Raw genomic sequence first — 24,089 nt, forward strand, 5'->3', positions numbered from 1 at the left:
TCCTAGCTATGCCTGCCTTTTCGTGGGCTATGTGGAACAATCTTTGTTCCAGTCCTACTCGGGTCCCCTCCCTCACCTCTTTTTCTGATACATTGATGACTGTATCGGTGCTGTTTCCGTCTCTCGTCCCGAACTTGACAATTTCATTCACTTTGCCTCCAATTTCCACCCTTCCCTCACCTTCACATGGTCCATCTCTGACTCTTCCCTTCCCTTCCTCGACTTCTCCGTCTCCATCTCTGGGGATAGGTTATCGACCAATATTCACTACAAGCCCACTGACTCCCACAGCTACCTGGACTACACTTCCTCCCACCCCGCTTCCTGTAAGGACTCTATTCCATTCTCCCAGTTTCTCCGCCTCCGCCGTATCTGCTCCGATGATGCCACCTTCCACACCAGTGCTTCAGACATGTCTTCCTTTTTCTGTAACCGAGGATTCCCCTCTACCGTGATTGACACTGCCCTCGAACGTGTCAGTTCTATCTCCCGCACTTCTGCCCTCACCCCTGCCCCTCCCTCCCGGAACCACGATAGGGTTCCCCTTGTCCTCACCTTTCACCCCACCAGCCTCCACATTCAACGGATCATCCTCCGGCATTTCCGCTACCTCCAAAGTGATCTCACCACCAAACGTATCTTCCCCTCCCCTCCCCTTTCAGCATTCCGCAGGGACCGCTCCTTCCGAGACACCCTAGTCCACTCCTCTATCACCCCAAACAGCCCTTCCTCTTCGCCTGGCACCTTCCCGTGCAAGCGGAGGAGATGTAACACCTGCCCCTATACCTCCCCCCTTCCCACTGTCCAGGGCCCCAAACACCCCTTCCAGGTGAAACAGCGATTTACTTGTACTTCTCGCAATCTAGTATACTGTATTCACTGCTCACGATGCGGTCTCCTCTACATTGGGGAGACCAAACGCAGATTGGGTGACCGCTTTGCGGAACACCTCCGTTCAGTCCGTAAGGGTGACCCCGAGCTTCCGGTCGCCTGTCATTTTAATTCAACGCTCCATTCCCACTCGGACCTCACCGTCCTTGGCCTCTTGTATTGTTCCACGGAAGCTCAACGTAAACTCGAGGAACAGCACCTCATCTTGCGATTAGGCACTCTGCAGCCTTCCGGACTCAATATCGAGTTCAACAATTTCAGATCATAACCTTGGCCCTCATTTCATTTTTTCTTGTAATTTTTCCACTCCTTTCACCCCCCCCCCTTTCTTTTGTTTCGCTCTCACACCTGGCAGCTATCCCTTGCCCTGCCAGTACACTTTACACCCAATCTCAGCCTATTACCATCTCGTCTAGCTTCTAACACCTTTTATTGTCTCTTTTTTACTTCTTTTGTTTTTTTTATTCTTTTGTCCGATCGCAGCCCTGCCTCCGATCTATCTTTTCTTTCCTGTTTTGAAGAAGGGGTCGACCTGAAACGTCAACTCAAATTTCTGTCCATGGATGTTGCCTGACCTGCTGAGTTTTTCCAGCATTTTCTGTTGTTATTTCGGATTTCCAACATCCGTAGTATTTTGCTATTGTACTCGTGGTATGGGTTTGACTTGTTCCTGTGACTCTAGAATCTGGTCAGCATGGCGTCTCACGATGCTCTCTCCAATGTCCACTGTGTACATTAATGGTCCCTGCCGTGTGCATATCGTTCCTGGCTGCCATTTTTCTGTTCGGTAGTCGCGGGCCAAGACTGGTTGCCCTATCTTGAAGCTCCTGGTTGGCCTTTCATTGATGTGCTGGAATTGCTTATTCTCAACATCTCGTCTTATGTTTGATTTGAGCAAGTCCAGGCGACATCGTAAACTGCGGTTAAAGAACATCATGGCTGGAGATTGGTTGGTGACTGCATGTGTCGCATTTCGGTAAGCGAACAAGAAATTATCCACCTTGTGTTGCAGTGGTATGTTGTCATTATACATCAACTTTATTGCTTTTTTAAAGGTTTGAACAAGCCTCTAGGCCAATCCATTTGTGGCTGGATGATATGGGGCGGATGTGTAATGCTTTACCCCATTATTCCTCAAAAACCTCCGGAAATCCTCGGACACAAACTGTGGTCCATTGTCAGAGCAAATCTGTTCTGGCAAGCCATTCCTGGCGAAGATGGTCCATAGGACTGCAATAGTATTCTCCGTGGTGGTGGAGGACATTTTGATGACCTCTGGCCATTTCGAATGTGCATCCACGGCGATTAAAAACATTGAGTCCATGAATGGACCAGCAAAATCAATGTGTACCCGTTGCCATGGAGATGAGGGCCACTCCCATGGGTGTAGCGGGGCCTGTGGTGGAGCGTTTTGGACTTTCTGGCATCCTGTGCATCTCTTGGTCATTTCCTCGATTTCTTTATCGATTCCCGGCCACCACACAAACGCCCTGGCTAGGCTGTTCATTTTTACCCCTCCCAGATGACCCTCATGAAGCTCATTGAGTACTCTATCTCTCAACTTGGGTGGAATTACCACTCGGGATCCACACATCAAGGTCCCCCGGCACACTGACAGCTGTTCTCTCCTTGGCGAGAATGCTGGCAACAGTGAGTTGCCATGTGCTGGCCATCCCTTCACCATCAAATCATAGACCCGAGAGAGTGTCGGGTCATTTCGGGTTTCCTTCTCTATACTTGAGTTAGTAACAGGTAGACATTCGACTATGGTCGAATGGAATATCTCAACAGGGTCCACTGCAGGTGCTTCCTCCACCGTAGGCAGCGGCAGGCACGACAGCCCATCAGCGTTTCCATGCTGTTTCGTGCCCTTATACGCTATGTCGTATTGATGTGCTCCTAGAAAAAGGGACCATCTTTGCAGCCGTTGTGCCGTCATCACCGGAACGCCCTTCTTTGGGTTAAAAATGGAGACAAGAGGCTGGTGATCAGTCAGTAAGGTGAATTTCTGCCCGTGCAGGTAGTGATTGAACTTCTTCACCCCCCACACCAGGCTGAGGGCCTCCCTGTCAATCTGGGCGTAGTTACGCTCGGCTGATGTTAACGAGCGTGACGCAAAGTCTATTGGCCTCTCTGAACCGTCAAGAATTTGTGCGACAGCACTGCTCCAATGCCGTAGGGAGCCGCATCACATGCCAACCGAATCGGTAGTGATGGATTGTAGTGAGCCAATACTCCTTTTGAAGTAATTAGGCATTTACATTTCTGAAAGACACGCTTACACTCATCACTCCATTTCCATGCTACTCCAGTTTGCAGCAGGGCGTTCAGCGGGTGCAGAATAGTAGACAAATTTGGCAAGAACTTATGGTAGTAGTTCACCAACTCGAGGAACGACCTCAGTTGTGAAACATTTTCCGGCACTGGAGCCTTGACTACTGCCTCAATCTTGTCTGGGGACTTATGCAACCCCTCTTCATCAATCACGTGGCCACAATATGAGATTTGTTTCCTGAAAAACTCGCATTTGGGGCAGTTGACTCGTAGTCCATATTCTTGTAGTCTAGTGAGCACCTGCTCCAGGTTGGTAAGGTGTTCACTGTCATTTCCCGCCCGTAGCCAGGATGTCGTCCAAATAACACTGGGTGCCCGAGATCCCTTGCAGGACTTGTTCCATCGCCCTCTGCCAAATAGCCGGAGCTGATGCTACCCCGAATACCAGTCGATTGTACTGATAAAGACCTTTGTGAGTGTTTATCGTGAGGTATTTTCTAGATGATTCATCTACTTCCATTTGTAGATATGCTTGGGCCAGATCAATCTTCGTAAAGCGATTCCCCCCAGATAGTGAGGTGAAAATATCTTCTATCCGCGGAAGTGGATATTGTACTGTGTGAAGGACTGGGTTCACAGTAACCTTAAAGTCCCCACAGATGCGAACCTTCTTCGGTTCCCCAGGTATGCTGCTCAATGATTTCTTCAATACAGGAATGATGGGTGCGGCCCACTCGCTCCAGTCCACCTTGGACAGCACACCCGAACGCTCCAGACTCTCCAGCTCTGCTTCAATGGCTGGGCGGATCGCATACGGTACCGGTCTGGCCTTAAAAAATTTTGGGTTTGCGTTATCTTCAATTTTTATCATTGCCGTTATGCCTTTTAGAGTCCCAAGTCCTTGCTGGAACACCTCTTTTGCGTCAGTTAGAATTTTTGACAGTCGTCCAGGTGTGGCGTCGTCATCTTTTTTGTCAGCCACAGTTAGTGCCTGAATGGAATGCCAATCCAATTGTATTTTTCGAATCCATTCACGTCCCAATAATGGTGGTCCTCCATCTTGCAGTATATATAAATACAGTTCCTGTGTTTCCTTGCCGTTGTATTTAACGGGCACCCTTATTTTTCCTCTGGGGTAGACTTTTTGCCCCGTATATGTCTTCAAGACAATGGACATATCCTTCAAAGGAATGTGTGAGAATAGCCGCTCGTAGTCTCGTCGATTCATGACTGTTAGGGCTGATCCTGTGTCCAATTCCATCTTTACTTGGGACCCTGCTATCATGAGGGTGACCCAAATGGTTCGGTGATCCTCCTTTGCGATCACGTTGTATAGCTTTAGACAACTTAGTCCCCTGCTCCCAGAGTCATTGTCACTACTCTGGTCTTCTGAACTACTGTTCGTCATCTTTTTTACTTTCTTGTACTTTTCCTTAGTAGTTCTTTTAGTGTTGGTTTTCTTTCCTGACCTGCAGACTCGTGCTATGTGTCCCATTTTTCCACATTGCCTGCATACTTTGTCCTTAGCCCAGCAATCCTTCTGGTCATGGGTTGTTCTGCCGCAGCGATAGCACTTTTCTGCTCCATATGCCATTTCATTAGTGCAATATTCTTGCAGTTTCTGTTGTATTTCCACAGCTCCCCATGCTGCTGCTTCGTAGGATACTGCAACGCTGAAAGCCTTTTCTAGCGTAAGGTCCTTTTCCGAAAGTAGTCGTTTCTGGGTTCCTTCACTCTGGAGCCCGCAGACAAACTTATCCCTTAAGGTATCTGCCAGTCCTGTTCCGAACTGGCAGTGTGTTGATAACTTGCGTAGTTCCGTAAGATAGTCAGCATTACTCTCGTCTTTGTGCTGGTTTCGTTTATGGAACTTGAATCTTTCTGCTATCAGCAGCGGTGTAGGGTTTAGATGTTCCTGTAAGATATTGACAATCTCTTCAAAATTTTTCTCCATTGGTTTAGCAGGGGTAATTAAATTTCGCAATAGGCCGTACGTTCTCGCGCCCATCAAATTTAATAATATCGACGACGCCTTTTCAGCGGCCACCTCATTTGCCCTGCAGTACATTTCAACTCTTTCCACATACGTGGTCCAGTCTTCTATTTCGTTATCGAAAACAGTGATGCTGCCACTCTTCGGCATCTTGGGTGGTTTAAAATGGTGCCTCCCGCACTTTTCCTTCTTCCCCAATGGATTAAAATGGCACCTCCCACGCTTTTCCTTCTTCCCCAAAGGATTAAAATGGCGCCTCCTGCGCTTTTCCTTCTTCCCCTTGCTGCCAGTGCTGCTCCTTGCGTTCTAACAGGTAATGGCGGCACCCCGCGGCTTTCTGCGCGTCTCTTTTTCAATGCTGCCCGACTCTTGAGCACCGGCCGCGCCCTGTGCGCTCCACCCTCTCTCTCTCTTTATCTTCCCGATGACGCTGCTCGGCCCCCTTACAGAGCCGCTCGCCCGAGCTCTAGCCCGCCGCAGTCCGGAGAGGGTCAGCGCACTACCTGCTACCAGCCCGATTTGCTGGGATACCTTGATTGGAGAACCAGGCCCAGCTCTCCACAGCTTCCCCTGCAACTCTCTGGACTCCGATGGATCACTGGGCGGTTGCCCCCGGTCGACGCCCGTTGCTCTGGCTTCGACCTCCAAGAAGCTTCTTCCCAGGGATGGATCCCCGTGAGGTGATGCAGTACTGCAGGTGAGTTCGAACCTGCTCGTCGCCACTGTAGTGTCCACGCATCAATAACACACGGACTGCAGGAGAACGATAATAAGAGGTGTTTACTGAACAGAGAGTATGCTGGAACTGAAAGTACAGATGCCTGCTACTGCTTTATATACAGGGGTGGTCACTGCCAGTATTACAGCATAAAAGCAGTTCTCTCTTAAAGGTACATACACAACAAGGTGGACTCCTCAATCCCCCTAGCCACGACCCGTAACCTTTCAGGCAAACTGTCCATTGCACCAAGCATTTGGTTTGTCAGACCCATCTGAAGCTTGGCCTGCGAGGTCCTCATTTGACTCCTCTACAGCAGAGCTCATTTTCAACCTTGCCTCCCAGCAAGGTGGCACCTGTGGTGTCCCTTCCACCCAGCGTGGCTGCAGCCCACTCGTGCCGGTGTGTCCCAATGTAAGGTAGGTGTTCTACACTAGCCTCTAAGTTGTGCGTGGTGCTGATCTCTGGGTTGGTGCCTGCGACAGTGATAGCAATTGATGCAGTGCCATCTTCCTCACTCTGCTCTACTTCCTGCCCCTCTTCCTCTGGGGGGTGGGGGGTGAGGTGGATCTTGATCCTGGGAGCCTGCGATGATAAAGCTGGAAGAGTTAGGGTGCGGCACGTGTGGCCACTATAGGATGATTTGGGTGATTAGACCATGTGTGGAGCTTGTGAGTGAGGATAGGTTTGGGGATTAGGGATTAGGAATAGTTGTGGATCTGTAAGGAAGCTAGAGCGGCCACATACCTCTAGCCGATCTGCACCCTGCTGTGCCTGTGGTGATCTCAGGAATTTGTGCTTCCCCTTCCCGCAGAAAGGTCCTGCTGGCATCTGTTATGTGCTTTCTTGTCCTGGAAGAGAAAGAGCGGTGATTGTGACTGAGTGTATTGACAGGTGCATTTGTGTGTTTGTGATGCCTCACATGGTTGAAGAAGTGTGAGATGTGTCTGAGGTGTGTGTAGTGTCTGTGAAGAATGCAATCGTGTGGGTTGTGTGAATGTTAGTGTATAGTTAGCTGGTGGATGATGTGTGTTGAGGTTGTGATGCTGGTGGTGGTGCAGTTATTGAGCAGTGTGTTTGTGAGATGGGATCTTACCTTGATCACTCGTGTCAAGTTATTAAATTTCTTGCAGCACTGGAGCCATGTCCTGGGGGCAGGACTCCTGGCTCTTACCTCCTGGGCGATCTCCTCCCACATCCACCACATTACCTGCCTCTGTGGCCTCCTTCCCCCCTGTGGATACAGGACATCCCTCCTCCTCTGGACCTCCTCCACTAGAACCTCCTGTACCGTGCCCAAGAACCTGTGCACCCTCTCCCTCAATCCCTGAGTCATCCTCAAACATTCCATTGTAGGTCAGCCAGCAACCAGTACAAGTCGGACGGGTTGCACCTGAACCAGAGCGGGACAAATATCCTTGCGGGGAGGTTTGCTAGCACTGTTGGGGGGGTTTAAACTAACTTGGCAGGGGGATGGGATACAGAGGGGAGCTGAAATAGGGGTGATGTGCTGCCAATTATAGAGAAAAAAACAAGTCCGCTTGGTAGACAGGGCAAACATATAAGGGCAAGGCTGGATGGCATCTATTTTAATGCAAGGAATCTTGCAAATAAGGTGGATGAACTGAAGGTGTTGATAAACACATGGGAGTATGATATTGTTGCTATCACGGAGACATGGTTGAGGGAGGGGCAAGACTGGCAGCTCAATATTCCGGGGTACAGAATCTTCAGGCGAGACAGAGGGGGAGGTATAAGAGGAGGGGGTGTCGCAATATTAATTAAGGAGTCAATTACTGCAGTAAGGAGGGATGATATATTAGCAGGTTCCTCTAATGAGGCCATATGGGTGGAGCTTAAAAACAAAAAGGGGGCAAGCACTTTGCTGGGAGTGTACTATAGGCCTCCAAACAGTCAGGGGGAGATAGAGGAACAGATATGTAGGCAAATCTCAGAGAAATGTGCAAATAATAGGGTAATAATAATGGGGGATTTCAACTTCCCCAATATTAACTGGGATAGTCAGAGTGTGAAAGGCTCAGAGGGTGTAGAATTCTTAAAGTGCATCCAGGAGAGCTTTTTGAGCCAGCATGTAGAAAGTCCTACAAGAGAGGGGGCGGTACTGGACCTAATTCTAGGGAATGTGGCTGGCCAAGTGGAAAAAGTGCTAGTAGGTGAGCACTTTGGTGACAGTGACCATAATATGGTAAGATTTAAGGTGGTCATGGAAAAGGACATGGATGGGCCGGAAATAAAGGTTCTAAATTGGGGGAAGGCCGATTTTAATAGGATAAGGCAGGATCTGGCCAAAATGGACTGGGATCAGCTACTTGTAGGAAAATCCGCATCGGAGCAATGGGAGGCTTTCAGAAGGGAGATTGAGATCATACAATGGCAACATGTTCCCGTAAAGGTCAAGGGTGGTTCCAAAAACCACAGGGAACCTTGGATGTCAGGGGATATACGAGAATGGATTAGGAAAAAAAGGAGGGCTTTTGGCAGATACAAAAGGCTAAAGACGGAGGAAGCCCTAGAGGAGTACAAAAAGTGCAGGGGGATACTTAAAAAAGAAATTAGGAGATCAAGGAGGGGCCATGAAATAACACTGGCGAGCAAAATAAAGGAAAATCCTAAGATGTTTTATAAGTATATTAAGGGTAAGAGGATAACTAGGGAAAAAATAGGGCCCATTAGGGACAAAAGTGGCAATCTGTGTGTGGAGCCGGAAGATGTAGGAGGGGTTCTAAATGAATTTTTTGCATCTGTTTTCACTATGGAGAAGGACGATGTAGACATAGAAATAGGGCGGGGGGACTGTGATATGCTCGAACATATTAACATCGAGAGGGAGGAGGTATTGGCGGTTTTAGCTGGCCTAAAAATGGATAAATCCCCAGGCCCAGATGAAATGTATCCCAGGCTGCTGTGTGAGGCAAAGGAAGAGATTGCGGGGGCTCTAACACATATATTCAGGACCTCGCTGGCCACAGGGGATGTGCCAGAGGACTGGAGAACCGCTAATGTAGTACCATTATTCAAGAAGGGAAGTAGGGAAAAACCGGGGAACTACAGGCCAGTGAGCCTAACATCAGTGGTAGGAAAATTATTGGAAAAAATTCTGAGGGACAAAATTTGTCTCCACTTGGAGAGGCAAGGATTAATCAGGGATAGTCAACATGGCTTTGTCAAGGGAAGATCATGTCTGACTAATTTGATTGAATTTTTTGAGGGGGTGACTAGGTGTGTGGATGAGGGTAACGCAGTGGATGTGGTATACATGGATTTCAGTAAGGCCTTCGATAAAGTCCCGCACAGGAGACTGGTCAAGAAGGTAAGAGCCCATGGAATCCAGGGTGCCTTGGCACATTGGATACAAAACTGGCTTAGTGGCAGAAGGCAGAGGGTGATGGTCGAAGGTTGTTTTTGTGACTGGAAGCCTGTGGCCAGTGGGGTACCACAGGGATCGGTGCTGGGTCCCTTGCTGTTTGTGGTCTACATTAATGACTTGGATATGAATGTAAAAGGTATGATCAGTAAGTTCGCGGATGATACAAAAATTGGTAGGGTGGTAAATAGCGAGGAGGGTAGCCTCAGTCTGCAGGACGATATAGATGGGTTGGTCAGATGGGCGGAACAGTGGCAAATGGAATTTAACCCGGAAAAGTGCGAGGTGATGCACTTTGGGGGGACTAACAAGGCAAGGGAATACACAATGAATGGTAAGACCCTAGGCAAGACGGAGGGTCAGAGGGATCTGGGTGTGCAAGTACACAGATCCCTGAAGGCGGCGGAACAGGTGGATAAGGTGGTAAAAAAGGCATATGGGATATTTGCCTTCATTAGCCGAGGCATTGAATATAAGAGCAAGGAGGTTATGATGGAGCTGTATAAAACACTGGTTAGGCCACAGCTGGAATACTGTGTGCAGTTCTGGCCGCCACACTACAGGAAGGATGTGATCGCGTTGGAGAGGGTGCAGAGGAGGTTCGCCAGGATGTTACCAGGGCTGGAGCGCTTCAGCTATGAAGAGAGACTGGGCAGATTGGGTTTGTTTTCCTTGGAGCAGAGGAGGCTGAGGGGGGACATGATTGTGGTGTACAAAATTATGAGGGGCATAGATAGGATGGATGCTGAGGAGCTTTTTCCCTTAGTAGAGGGGTCAATAACTAGGGGGCATAGATTCAAGGTAAAGGGCGGGAGGTTTAGAGGGGATTTGAGAAAGAACTTTTTCACCCAGAGGGTGGTTGGAGTCTGGAACTCACTGCCTGAAAGGGTTGTGGAGGCAGGAACCCTCACAACATTTAAGAAGCATTTGGATGAGCACTTGAAATGCCACAGCATACAAGGCTACGGACCAAATGCTGGAATATGGGATTAGATTAGACAGGGCTTGATGGCCGGCGCGGACACGATGGGCCGAAGGGCCTCTATCCGTGCTGTATAACTCTATGACTCTATGACTCTATGACCTTCAGTGGAAGTGGGTGGGTGGAGCCCACATGTACAGCTCCACGAAAATTGCTTCTAATCAGCGCTCGAGTGCTAAACTTGCAGGTCTCCGGTTTAGCACCTCTAGGCATGTTTAAATCACAGTAATCATCAATTTGCCCCAAAATTGCAGGCTAAAAACAGACTTTCAAACAGGCACGTCTTATTAGCACAGCACCCACTTAGCACCTGTTTTCACCCTTTTCCCAAAATAACCACTGTTATCTAATACTAGGGTAGATAGGTGGTTGAAGGGAAGTGGGATAAAGGGATATTAGAGCAGGGCAGACACATTAAGTTTGAACTACTGCTCATGTGAAGCATAAACATTGACATTGATTTTAGTGCTGAATGGTCTATTTACCTGTTGCAATTTCTATGTAATTCAAAGTTATTCTTACTAAAATCTAGTAATAATAGGTCAGTGCCCACGGCACTGATATTCCTCTTCTACTATTTTCCAAGAATTTAATTCATTTTCATACTCTTCTATGAAGTCTGAATAAAAATTAGCAATACATATAATAATAAACACAAAATTCTCACAAAAATAAATAAATAAACATTATGTAAATTATGGAGAAGACTAGAGGTGTATTTCAAGGCTGGAAGATACTTGAGGAATTGGAATTATGCATAAGTCATGAGTACAGCTTAATGATTTATGCAACTGTCCAATCTTCAAGAGAGGTATATGTTTGGATGCCTTAGAGAGAGAGAGAAATAAAGATAGAGAGTGAATCTCCTGTGGCAGTGCTCTTGGCTGTTTCATAAGTTCCATGTGGTATTACATAATTCAAAAGGTGAAACTGTTTACCATCAAGGCTGCAAAGTCTAATTGCTGTTAAGTACATGATGGGTGAGGTCAGAGTTTAGTTACTCTTCAGGCTGAAAGGTCAGAACCCTGACTTTTCTTATCTTCAGGAAGGCCAGTCAGCTGTCAATCTACTTCAAAAAATCCTTTGAAGAAACAAACTCTCCAGGAGCATAAAGCACTAGAGCCACAATGACTGAAGTCTCTTAATTGACTTCTGCATAAACTCAGCCATTCCAATTTTCCACAGAGCAGGCACCTCTATTTTACAGACTTCATTATTAAAATGACTATTCCCAGGATTTGGGAACTGGGTCAAAGACATGAAGCAACAGTGGCTGAGAGTCCACTCTGCCATACTTCTGGTGGTGCAGCCAGAACCCTGGAATTTCAGACGTACTGTGTACTCACCCGTAGGGCCAACAGAAATGCCGGTTTTAGGCATGCACTGCGCATGTGCTGGAAACCGGCATTTCCGATCTGTCAAGAAAGCTCTTGACAGATCCTCTGGTTGCCCAGGAGAAGGGCCTCTGCAGGTGGAGAGTTCCGTTTTTTGGAGACCCTCCGCCCGCTGAAAACACTTACAATTCTTGCGCCTGGTAAAAGCATGCATAAGACCTGCTTTTACCAGATGAAAAAAGTAAAAAAAAAAAAAAATTCCACTGATTTATCATTTAAAAATACTTTAAAGAAAGGTAAGTTTATTTTTAGCCCCATTACAAACTTTCATTATTTTTTTCAAAAAATAAAACTTTTGTTTAAAATTATGTAATTTAAAGTCATTTAAAAAATGTGATTAAAAAAAAATGTATTTAAAATTTTACTATGTTTTGGGGGTGATTTCCATTCATATATTTGACAGGTCTGCCTACGCCTCTGGGATATGTGTGCCCTGCGCACCGGCAATTTAGGGAAGCCCAGCAATGGAACTCTGCACCTCCCGGGAGCCCTCCGGTCCAGGCGCAGATATTTCCAGATCGCAGCCCTCCACCCGCGGGAGGCCTGCGAATGGAATTTCTGGGCCAATTATTGTATTTTGCATAGAATAATCTTCCTCTTCTTAAAAACAGTACAATCTCTGTCATGGAAAATTTGCGAGTCATATTATAAAAACTTTTAAGTATGCATGAAATTCTTATCTGTCATACTTCAGATGTCATAAACTGTCTAATACAAATTTTTGGGTCACATATAGAAACAAATATAAAGCAACAAAGGCAGTCATTAAGAATTGCAGCACCACGCAAACACTGAGCCGCAATGTCTGACCTGTGTATGGACTCACTCATTCGCTGTTTGATTAGACTTTGTAGCCTTAAAGTGACACACACTTACACTTAAATAGCAGAATAATGGCCCTATTTTCCATTGGCAGGCCTCCCGCGTGCAGAGGTCTGCAATCTGGAAAAATCGACGCCCTTACCTGAGGGCTCCCGGGATGCACACGCTTCTGATCCTCGGCCTCTCCAAACTCAAAGTGCACAGGGCCCACGTATCCCAGAGGCGCAGGCAGTTCGCAGCATCCCTTGGATCACGTGGGCCATGGTGAGCCAATCAAAGAAGGGAATCTCCGTTCATACTCTTGACAGGAAGACCTGTCAAATATATGAATGGAGATCACCCCAAAAACATAGTAAAACTTTAAATACATTTTTTTTAAATCACATTTTTAAAATGACAATAAATTTAACATTTTAAACAAAAATGGAATAAAAAAAAAAAATTAAAGTTTTTTACAGGGCTAAAAATTTTCAACTCTTATTGTAAGAATTGTAAGGGTTTTCTGTGGGCGGAGGGTCTCCAAAAAGCGGAATTATCTGCCTGCAGAGGCCCTTCTCCAGGACAGCCGGAGGATCTGTCAAGAGCATTCTTGACAGATCGGAAATGCCGGTTTTCAGCGCATGCGCTGTACATGCCTGAAACCGGCATTTCCGATGTCCCTACAGGTGGGTACCCAGCGCATACCCACCCATAGGGATTGGAATATCTGGGCCAATATAATGGTTTACATGATATATTAATGCTAATTTTAACTACCAGCAGAGAACAGGTGGGCGGGGGGCACCTACATTCCTGCTCCTGATGGCTCCACCAGAAAAACTAAAAATTTCCGGAGTTATTTTGTGAATGGTTTTCAGCGGTCCCTTTTTGTACTGTTGGTTAGGCCACTCACCAGCTGGTACAAATGCTTGGAACATGCACGGTACATGCTCTGTCCATTTGTACCTTGCAATTGCAATTCAGGTCCTATGTATATTATAGGCACCATTTGCATATTATAAGTAGCCTCCCACCTGAAACAGACAGGCACTACTCAAGATGGCGGTGGTCGAAGTGGTAATAGGGATGTAAGTGCCCAGATGCCATTTCTGGGACACTATCACCCCATTTCCACCAGGCATTATGAGCAAATTAATTTATTTTATAGGAAAATTTCTTGACAGTCATCTGGAATTTACAGAAAAACTGTTGAGGAAAGGAAAGTGCACAAGCCATAATGCCTGCAGCTGCTTAATTGGCCATCCCACAAGCAAAGCCAATGTTCTGATTTCCATCTTGAATACCAATTAACTTTTGGATTAACGCATCCAGTATATAGTTAAAAACAATCAGACTTTTTAGCTTTAAAGGGACACAGCTTCAATTTAGCAACAGAGTAATGCACTGTACATTACATGGTATAATACTCCTTGCCTGATAAATTCCCATAGCTGAGCGTTCCCATTTGAATTTTGACATTTTAATCTCCATTTTAGGAATATAGGAACAGGAGTAGGCCATTCAGCCCCCTGTGCCTGTTCCACAATTCAAATAGATCATGGCTGATCTATATCTATCTGCCTTGATTCCATATCCCTTAATACCCTTACCTAACAAAAATCTATCAATCTCAGTTTTGAAATTTTCAATTGACCCCGAGTCTCAATAGCTTTTTGAATGAAAGGGCTCCAGATTTCCACTACCCTTTGTGTGAAGAAGTGCTTCCTGACATCACTCCTAAGTGGCCTAGCTCTAATTTTAATATTATGCCCCCTTGTTCTGGACTCCCCCACCAGAGGAAATAATTTCTCTCCATCTACCCTATCAACTCCATTAATCATCTTAAACACCTCAATTAGATCACCCCTTAATCTTCTATACTCATAGGAATACAAACCTAGTCTGTGTAATCTGTCCTCATAATTTAACCCTTTTAGCCTTAGTATCATTCTGGTGAATCTGCGCTGCACCCCTTCCAAAGGCCAAGATATCCTTCCTGAGGTGACGTTCCCAGAACTGAATGCAGTACTCCAAATGGGGTCTAACGCAAGTTTTATATAACTGTAACATAACTTCCACCCCTTTGTATTCCAGCTCTCTTGAGATAAAGCCCAACATTCCATTAGCTTTTTAATTATTTTTTATACCTGTCCAGTGCTTTTAGTGATTTCTCTACTTGGACCCCTAAATATCTCTGCTCCTCTACAGTTCCTAGCTTCTCACCATTTGGAAAACACTCTGATCCATCTTTATTAGGTCCAAAGTTGATGACCTCACATTTTTCCTCACTGAACTCCATCTGCCACAGTTTTGCCCACTCACTTAGTCTATCAATGTCCTTTGCAACTTTCTGCTCCCATCTACATTATTTACTGTGCCACCTAACTTGGGGTCATTAGCAAACCTGGATATACGGCTTTCTATTCCTTCATCTAAATCATTTATAAATATAGTGAAAAGCTGAGGCCCCAGTGCAGATCCCTGGGGGACAGCATTAGTCACATCCTGCCAATTGAAATTGCCCCCTACTCTATGGGGGCAATTTTATTAATGGGGGTGCGTTTGAGGCGGGACTGCTGCTTGGTGGGTCGATGTCCCGCCTCCATCGATTTGTGGCCAACCCATGCTATTTTCCCTTGATTGACCTTGTTAAGCCCACCCAGCGGGCATAGCAGGTCAATTAAGGGAAAGCCGATTGCAGAGAATGTCAACGTATGACATTTCATCTGTCAAAAATTTTTGACAGATGAACTGTCATCGTTTGTCAGCTCGCTGAAGCTGTCAAACAGTGACATTCTCTGCAGTTTGACGAGGTCTTGCATTCAAGACCTCACCAAATTTCTTTGTTTTACAGAAATGAGATGGTTGTTGCATCTGAGAATGCAACGGCCTTCTCTCATCTGCAGCACGGATGTCCGAGACTCTCCACATACAAACAGACTGAAGCCTGCAGGATGAAACAAAGGTAAGTACACTTTTAAAAACACTTTGCACATACCTCAGATACTCACCTCTACACTCTTGCACCCATCACTTACCTTCACTCCACACTTTTGCAGCCCCCCCCAACCCCCGCAGACGCAGTACTCACCTTGCTGAGCTGGCGTGTTTTGGAGCCTTCGGGAAGCCCGCACTTGTGAGGGCAAAAAGGGGATAATCCTATTTTCTGCCTGTTAACTACCTGTTAACAGGCAGTTAATAGGCTTTAATCTCTTCCCGCCTTCAAGGAGATGGCACCCGGCGCGGGACAGCTACCCGCCTCCTGGGAAGATGGCATGGAGGCGGGTTGGGGGTGGGTTGGGCACCCGCCCCCAAATTCTGCCATTTTCCCGGCAGTCCCGCCTCCATACCCGCCTTCCCAGGGCTGGCAAAATCACCCCCTTTGCCTCCTACCTCCTAACCAATTCTCTACATATATCAATAGGTTGCCTCCAATTCCATGTGCTCTTATTTTTAACAGTCTCTTATATTGAACCTTATCAAATGCCTTCTGGAAGCCTATATAAATAACATCCATTGATAACTCCCTTATCTACTACATAAGTTACCTCCTCAAAAAAAGCAACGATGTTCGCTAGACATGCCTTACCCTTTACAAACTGTCTCTTTCTGATCAGTTCATCTTTGTTCAAGTGCTCAGTCATTCTGTCCCTAATGATGGATTCTAGTAATTTCCCCACAACAGGCGGTAGACTAGTAAGCCTATCATTTCCTAATTTATCTCTCTTACTCTCAATTCTTCTGTTACCACCACCAGTTATTGCTATATTATAGCCATGAAGCTTCTTGTCACAAAGTAGAAGTAGTCTGTTTTGTATTATAAGACTAGCTCCTGTGGAACTGTTCATGATACGTTGGATGATATGTTGTTTGAGAACAACAGGAGCATTATGCCATGTAATGCACAATGCGTGATTCTGCAGATGTGTTTAACCAGCCCTGTGCCTTTATGGCCACAAAGTCTAGTTGCTGTTGGTGAGGGAAGCTTGAAGATTGGCAGATTCTTGAAAATTCTAAGCTCCATGTCAGAAGACACAAATATGAAATTACTCCTTTCTTTCTTTTGATAAATGCTTTTGCCACGTTGAAATGTAAGAACTAAAGTGTGATGGACACTGATGTGTCATCTTCTAAAGATGTGTATAGTTTAAATTTCACTGACTGCAGGAAAGCAAAGGAGAATAGACTGAAGCTGCCTTGTTGAACAGCATTGTGTTAATATTCCTTCAGCTGTTCCAGTCGTGGGTTATGAATTTTGAATGAGTATAGGATAATGGTGTGCTTGGGATAGTCACTCTGTTATATCCTAAAGCCCTGTACTTTCATGAAATGTAAAGGAGATGGTAAGTCTAGAGATAAGTACTGGACAGTACGTGTTTACCTTTAGATACATCCATTGCAATGCTTTTTTTTAAAACTTCTATCAAGAAGTATATGGATGTTGGGCTTTTTTCTGCTTCAGTAATACCAATGAAGGGAACCTGATGCAACAATCATGACAAACTTTTTTTGCACTCAGTGAAGATAAAAAAGTAAATTAAAAGTGGCTATTGAACAGACTGAAACCAAGCCAAGCACAATTATGGCAGGAAGTGTTGCGTTTCTTGGGGAATGCATTTGGCTGACTTACTGAGCACGTGGAGAACCTATAGGGCTCCATGTAAGAATCATAGATTGTTTAATGATTTTTCCAAAAAGTAAAAATGGCATGTGATACCACAAGGGGTAAATATTTAGTATCAACAATAACTTACAGTTCTATAATCACTTTAATGAAAAAAATCACAGCTAGGCATATGGAAAACTAACACCAAGGGAAGAAAATAGAGATTATTTCGGGTGACTGAAAGCTTGGCTGAAGAGATGAGTTTTGAGGGGGTTTAAACGAGTAGATAGAGGTGGAGAAGCAGAGAGGTTTATGGACGGAGTTCCAGAAAATGGTGCCCAGATGGCTGAAGGTTTGGCCAGCAGGTGAAGGGAAAGGTACAGGTATAAAAGGTCAAAGTCAGAAGAGCACAATATTCAGTGAAAGTTGGACAGGATGATGTAGCAGTGAAAGAGTGAGATTAAGTTATTGGAAGATTTAAAGATGAGGGTAAGGACTTTAAATTTAAAGCATTGGGGAGGGGAAGCCAATGTAAGTCAGCAAGGATGGGAATAATGGATGAACTGGACTTAATACAGGAGAGGATTCATGCAGTAGAGTTTTGGATATGATACAGTTTATGAAAGGTGGAGAATGGGAAGTGAGCAAGGAAAGCTTTAGAACAGTTGAGTCTGGAGATGACAAAGACACAGGAAATTTCAACAGGGGAGACAGGGAATGTTGTGAAGGCGGAAGTAAGCAGTCTTTGTGATGGAGAGCGTATGAGGTCTGAGACTCAGCTCAGGGTAGAATGGGACGCCAAGTTTGAGAACAGTTTTGTTCACCCTGAGACAGTGGTTAAGGAGGGGTTGGAATCAGTGACAAGGGAACAGGGTTTAACATTCAATGCACATACCACTAGAGTTATCATCTCCTTAAAATGTCATGGCTTTAAAAAATACTGACATTTTAATTTAACTATATCTAACACTGAAAGCTGTACTATTAAAAACTTGCATTAACTTTTGCTAGGGTTTGATTTTCATATTTACAAATGCATGAAATTAAGATCACTGTGAAAATATTGGGTTATCCTAGTAATAAGTTTCTATCATTTTGAATTTTCATGGGGGGAGTGGTTCTCTCGACCTACTGCCATAAATTTGGAGGAAGATCAGCGTAACCCCTGGTGGAATGGCATAAACAGCTAAAAATGGTCATTCACGCTGTATCTCCAGAGGTTCCACTGACCTTCCACAGAGGTTAAGGCATACATCAGGAGAACCCTGTGGAAATTCCAGGTCTGTATGTTTTAAGAGTCACAGGTGAGGCATTACACCTGCTTTTCTATATTTCTGTAACTGTGATGCAATTCCAGGCTTGTCTAAAACTTCTAGATTTGTAGCTACATTCCAATAGCCAATATCTCTGCACTGATATTTGTGATCTTTGTAGTAGGTGTCACACGTCGTGTCTAGTATCATGAATGTAACTGGTGAATTAAGAATTAAACAGACTTGTCTCAGTGAAATGTTAATGCACATAAAGACACATAATAAAAAAGGATATTTATTTTAGCAAGTTCATTGCAATTTGAATAGTTGGGCGCGATCTTGCCAGCACAGGGGAGGCAGGTATGGAGGCGGGACTGCCGGGAAAATGGCAGAATTTGGGGGCGGGTGTCCAACCCAGCCCCAACCCACCTCCATGCCATCTTCCTAGGAGGTGGGTAGCCGTCCCGCGCCGAGTGCCATCTCCTTGGAGGTGGGAAGGGATTAAAGCCTATTAACTGTCTGTTAACAGGTAGTTAACAGGCAGAAAATAGGATTATCCCCTTTTTGCCCTCACAAGTGCAGGCTTCCCGAAGGCTCCAAAACATGCCAGGTCTGCAAAGTGAGTACTGGGTCTCCGGGGGTCGGGGGGGGGGCAAAAGTTTGCTGTGAAGGTAAGTGATGGGTGCAAGAGTATAGAGGTGAGTATCTGAGGTAAGTGCAAAGTGTGTTTAAAAGTGTACTTACCTTTGTTTCTTCCTGCAAGCCTCAGTCTGTTTGTATGCGGAGAGTCTCGGACCTCCGTGTTGCAGATGAGAGATGGCCGTTGCATTCTCAGATGCAATAACCATCTCATTTATGAAAAACAAAGAAGTTTGGTGTGGTCTTGAATGCAAGACCTCATCAAGCTGTGGATAATGTCACTGTTTGACAGCTTCAGAGAGCTGACAAGCGATGACAGTTCATCTTTTGACAGATGAAATGTCATATGTTGACGTTCTCTGCAACCGGTTTTCCGTTAATTGGCCTGCTAAGCCTGCTGGGCAGGCTTAACAAGGTCAATCAAGGGAAAATAGCGTGGGTTGGCCACAAATTTATGGAGGCGAGACATCGACCCGCCAAGCAGCAGTCCCGCCTCCAATGCGCCCCCATTAATAAAATCACCCCCATAGAGTAGGGATAATAATGTGTATTCCAATTGGCAGGATGTGACTAATGCTGTCCCTCAGGGATCTGCACTGGGGCCTCAGCTTTTCACTATATTTATAAATGATTTAGATGAAGGGATAGAAAGCCGTATATCCAGGTTTGCTAATGACTCCCAGTTAGGTGGCACAGTAAATAGTGTAGATGGGAGCAGAAAGTTGCAGAGGACATTGATAGACTAAGTGAGTGGGCAAAACTGTGGCAGATGGAGTTGACTGAGGGAAAATGTGAGGTCATCAACTTTGGATCTAATAAAGATAGATCAGAGTATTTTCTAAATGGTGAGAAGCTAGGAACTGTAGAGGAGCAGAGAGATTTAGGGGTCCAAGTAGAGAAATCACTAAAAGCACTGGACAGGTATAAAAAATAATGAAAAGGCTAATGGAATGTTGGGCTTTATCTCAAGAGAGCTGGAATACAAAGGGGTGGAAGTTATGTTACAGTTATATAAAACTTGCATTAGACCCCATTTGGAGTACTGCATTCAGTTCTGGGAACGTCACCTCAGGAAGGATATCTTGGCCTTTGGAAGGGGTGCAGCACAGATTCACCAGAATGATACTAAGGCTAAAAGGGTTAAATTATGAGGACAGATTACACAGACTAGGTTTGTATTCCTATGAGTATAGAAGATTAAGGGGTGATCTAATTGAGGTGTTTAAGATGATTAATGGAGTTGATAGGGTAGATGGAGAGAAATTATTTCCTCTGGTGGGGGAGTCCAGAACAAGGGGGCATAATATTAAAATTAGAGCTAGGCCACTTAGGAGTGATGTCAGGAAGCACTTCTTCACACAAAGGGTAGTGGAAATCTGGAGCTCTTTCATTCAAAAAGCTGTTGAGGCTCGGGGTCAATTGAAAATTTCAAAACTGAGATTGATAAATTTTTGTTAGGTAAGGGTATTAAGGGATATGGAATCAAGGCGGATAGATATAGATCAGCCATGATCTAATTGAATGGCGGAACAGGTACAGGGGGCTGAGTGGCCTACTCCTGTTCCTATATTCCTAAAATGGAGATTAAAATGACAACATTGAAATGGGAACGCTCAGCTATGGGAATTTATCATGAGAGGAGTATTATACCATGTAATGTACAGTGTATTACTCTGTAGCTAAATTGAAGCTGTGTCCCTTTAAAGCTAAAATGTCTGATTGTTTTTAACTATATACTGGATGCGTTAATCCAAAAGTTAATTGGTATTCAAGATGGAAATCAGAACATTGGCTTTGTTTGTGGGATGGCCAATTAAGCAGCTGCAGGCGTTATGGCTTGTGCATTTTCCTTTCCTCAACAGTTTTTCTGTAATTCATGCATCTTCCCAGGAGGCAGTTAGCCGTCCCGCAGGTAGTTAACAGGCAGAAAATAGAATTATCCCCTTTTTGCCCTCAGAAGTTCGGGCTTCCCGAAGGCTCTGAAACCCGCCAGGTCAGCGAGGCGAGTAGTGGGTCTGCGGGGGTCGGGGGGGGTGGTGCAAAAATGTGCTGTGAAGGTAAGTGATGGGTGCAAGTGTGGAGAGGTGAGTATCTGAGGTAAGTGCAAAGTGTTAGTAAAAGAGTACTTACCTTTGTTTCTTCCTGCAGGCTTCAGTCGGTGGGTATGCGGAGAGTCTCACACCTCCGCGTTGGAGATGACAGATGGCCGTTACATTCTCCAATGCAACAACCGTCTCATTTCTGCAAAAGAGAGATGTTTGATGAGGTCTTGAATTCAAGACCTCATCAAACTACAGAGAATGTCACTGTTTGACAGCTTCACAGAGTTGACAAACGATGACAATTCATCTGTCAAAAATCTTTGACAGATGAAACATCATACGTTGAGGTTCTCTGCAACTGGCTTTCCCTTAATTGGCCTGCTAAGCCCGCTGGGTGGGCTTAACAAGGTCAATCAAGGGAAAATAGCGTGGGTTGGTCAGAAGTTGTTGGAGGCGGGACTGAAACCCGATAAGTGGGAGTCCCGCCTCCAAAAGCTCCCCATTGGCAAATTCTCCGCTGTTATTTCAACTACTTAGAGAAAATGTACCTATCTTGAATTCGTGCAGCTCTGGAAGTGAACTTTTGACACAAACAGAAGCAAATAATTGGTTATGCATTGGTGACAATAAGTGAAGTCAGTGAACCTCTTTGAGTGAGATAGCAGCAGCTTTTTTTATATTAATTGTTGATGCACAGTGACATCCAATGCTTGTCTTGTAGGTAATTATGGAGAAAGTGGCATGGAAGCTTTTAAAGAGATGGCAGCTAAAGAGGGAATCTGCATTGCTCACTCCTACAAAATCTACAGCAATGCTGGGGAGCAGAGCTTTGATAAGCTTTTGAGGAAGATGCGCAGTCAACTACCAAAGGCCCGAGTTGTGGCTTGCTTTTGTGAGGGCATGACTATAAGAGGGCTGCTGATGTCTATGAGGCGACTTGGATCTATGGGAGAGTTCCAGCTGATTGGCAGGTAAGTGAAAATCTCAGGCTTTACTGAATTGATATTTACATATTGGTGTGGTTCAAAATCTCCAGGGCTTTAGAAATGAGCTAAAATAACAATGACACCAGCAGACAAAACAGCTTTAATTTAAAACTATGGTTTGGCTCAGAGTGGATCAATAAAATCAATTGCTTCACTCAAAGGAAGAATATTACTACTTATTTGTTTTGAGATACATAATACAGTCCAATGGTTGTTGTCTACCAGCTGCCAACATGCCTGTCTGCATTATGCAACATAATTATTTGTATTCTACCACTATTATATATAAATGAATAAAGCTAAAGGACAGGATGGGAAATGGTATTATTCTTGGTGTACACTATAGATAACCAAACAGCGGAGATAAGAAAAAGGAGGAGATTTGCAGACAGTTCAGAGAGCTATATAAGAACATTAGAGAAATAATATTGGGTTATTTTAAATATCCAAAGATAGGCTGGGATAAAGGTATTGCCCGCAATTTGTGCAGGGGTTCTCCCGATCTGCTATCGTAACTTAGGTGGAAGATTGGTGGAACTCCCAGAGAAGCAGCATAAATGGCCATTTACGCAATTTCTCCAGGGCTCCTGCCGTTCTTCTACCAAAGTTACAATGGGAGATCGAGAGAACAGGGCAGAAATTCTTCTCCAGTAGATGTGACAAAAGTGGGAAAATATTTTTAAAATGCATCAAAGACTGTTTCCTAGATCAGAGTGGTACGGTAGCATAGTGGTTATGTTACTGGATTAGTAACTAGAGGTCTGGGATAATTATCTGGAGATATGAACGCAAATCCTACCACGGTAGCTGGGGAATTTAAATTCAGTTAATTAAATAAAAGTCTGTAATAAAAAGCTAGTATCAGTAATGGTGACCATTAAATTACCGGATTGTTGTAAAAACCCATCTGGCTCACTAATGTCCTTTAGGGAAGGAAATCTGCCATCTTTACCCAGTCTGGCCTACATATGACTCCAGACCCATAGCAATGTGGTTGACTCTTAACTGCCCTCTGAAATGGTGGTTCACTACCACCTTTTCAATGACAATTAGGGATGGGCAATAAATGCTGGCCTTGCCAGCGACACCCACATCCCATGAACAAATAAAAAAAAGTACAGTTTTAATCCAACAAGGATTTAGCTTTGGGAAATGACATACAACAAAAAACTGATATGAGAGTAGGAGAAGAGTTGGGTAATATTGATCACAACACAGTGAGGCTTGATGTGAAAATAGAATAGAATAATGAATAATTAAAGTAGGGTGCTAGACTGGGAAAATCGTCCTGAAAAAATAACAGCGAGTTCACACCGCCGCTGTAATTACTGCACATAGGACCAGCTGTTCCGAGCTATGCAGTGAGTTATGAATCTCCAGAACTTGCTGGTCGAATTACACGCCTCTATCATTTGCTTCGCGCAAATGGCAACTTGTCCTTAGCCTCCCTGTTATTTTTAAGAACTTGTTGGATTAATTGCCCATTAAACTTGCCACAGAAATTTAGGACTCATAATTAACAGCATAAATATAGTGAAACCTGTACAAACTGCACCAAAAAACAGACTCCTGCAAAAAACAGACATTTACTGACAGTTCCAAATTACTTACATTGTAATAGATACAAACTGCACCTTGAAACCATGGACACTCATAAATTATGAACCATGGGCAGTCTTCCATGCATCAAATCTGTTTACAACTTAAAACACCGGACAAGCAGGTAAGTGCGAGGTGGCAGCAGGTGAAAAAAAGACTTTTGTGTACTAGAGACCTTTCTACCCAGCATGCATAATGGCAGAGGACCCGCTCTATCTCTGCGATTGAATGCTTGCGCGGCTCGACCGTAGGCTTAGAGGGGTTTCTCTGCCACTATGGATGCTGGGTAGAGAGATCTCCATTACACAAAAGCCGGGAACTGCTGCAGGGGGGGTGGGGGGAAGGGGCGCGGGAGTCGGGAATTGGGGGCCCTGAAATTGCGGGGTGGTTGAAATCACAGGAGGGCTGAAATCACATGGGGCTCAAGAGTTGGGGGGAGAGAGGGAGACTGGGGAATGGGGCTGGAGGAAGAAGGAGATTGGGGAATGGGGGCTGGGGGGCAGAGATGGAGACTGGGGGTTCGGAG

General features: G+C 45.0%; 1 protein-coding gene across 1 annotated transcript in view; it reads left to right on the forward strand.

Moving 5' to 3' along the window:
* The window catches only part of grm5b (glutamate receptor, metabotropic 5b), a 953,934-nt gene that overhangs the window by 253,509 nt on the left and 676,336 nt on the right, over nucleotides 1-24,089 (forward strand). Inside the window, exon 2 of the mRNA XM_085998803.1 lies at nucleotides 21,700-21,949. Within this exon, the coding sequence (XP_085854929.1) occupies nucleotides 21,700-21,949 (250 nt within the window). The remainder of the gene's footprint in view (nucleotides 1-21,699; nucleotides 21,950-24,089) is intronic.

The sequence above is a fragment of the Somniosus microcephalus genome, chromosome 10 (assembly GCF_052327205.1).
Source record: "Somniosus microcephalus isolate GS21.2 chromosome 10, FLI_Smic_1.0, whole genome shotgun sequence".
Taxonomy (NCBI): Eukaryota; Metazoa; Chordata; class Chondrichthyes; order Squaliformes; family Somniosidae; genus Somniosus; species Somniosus microcephalus.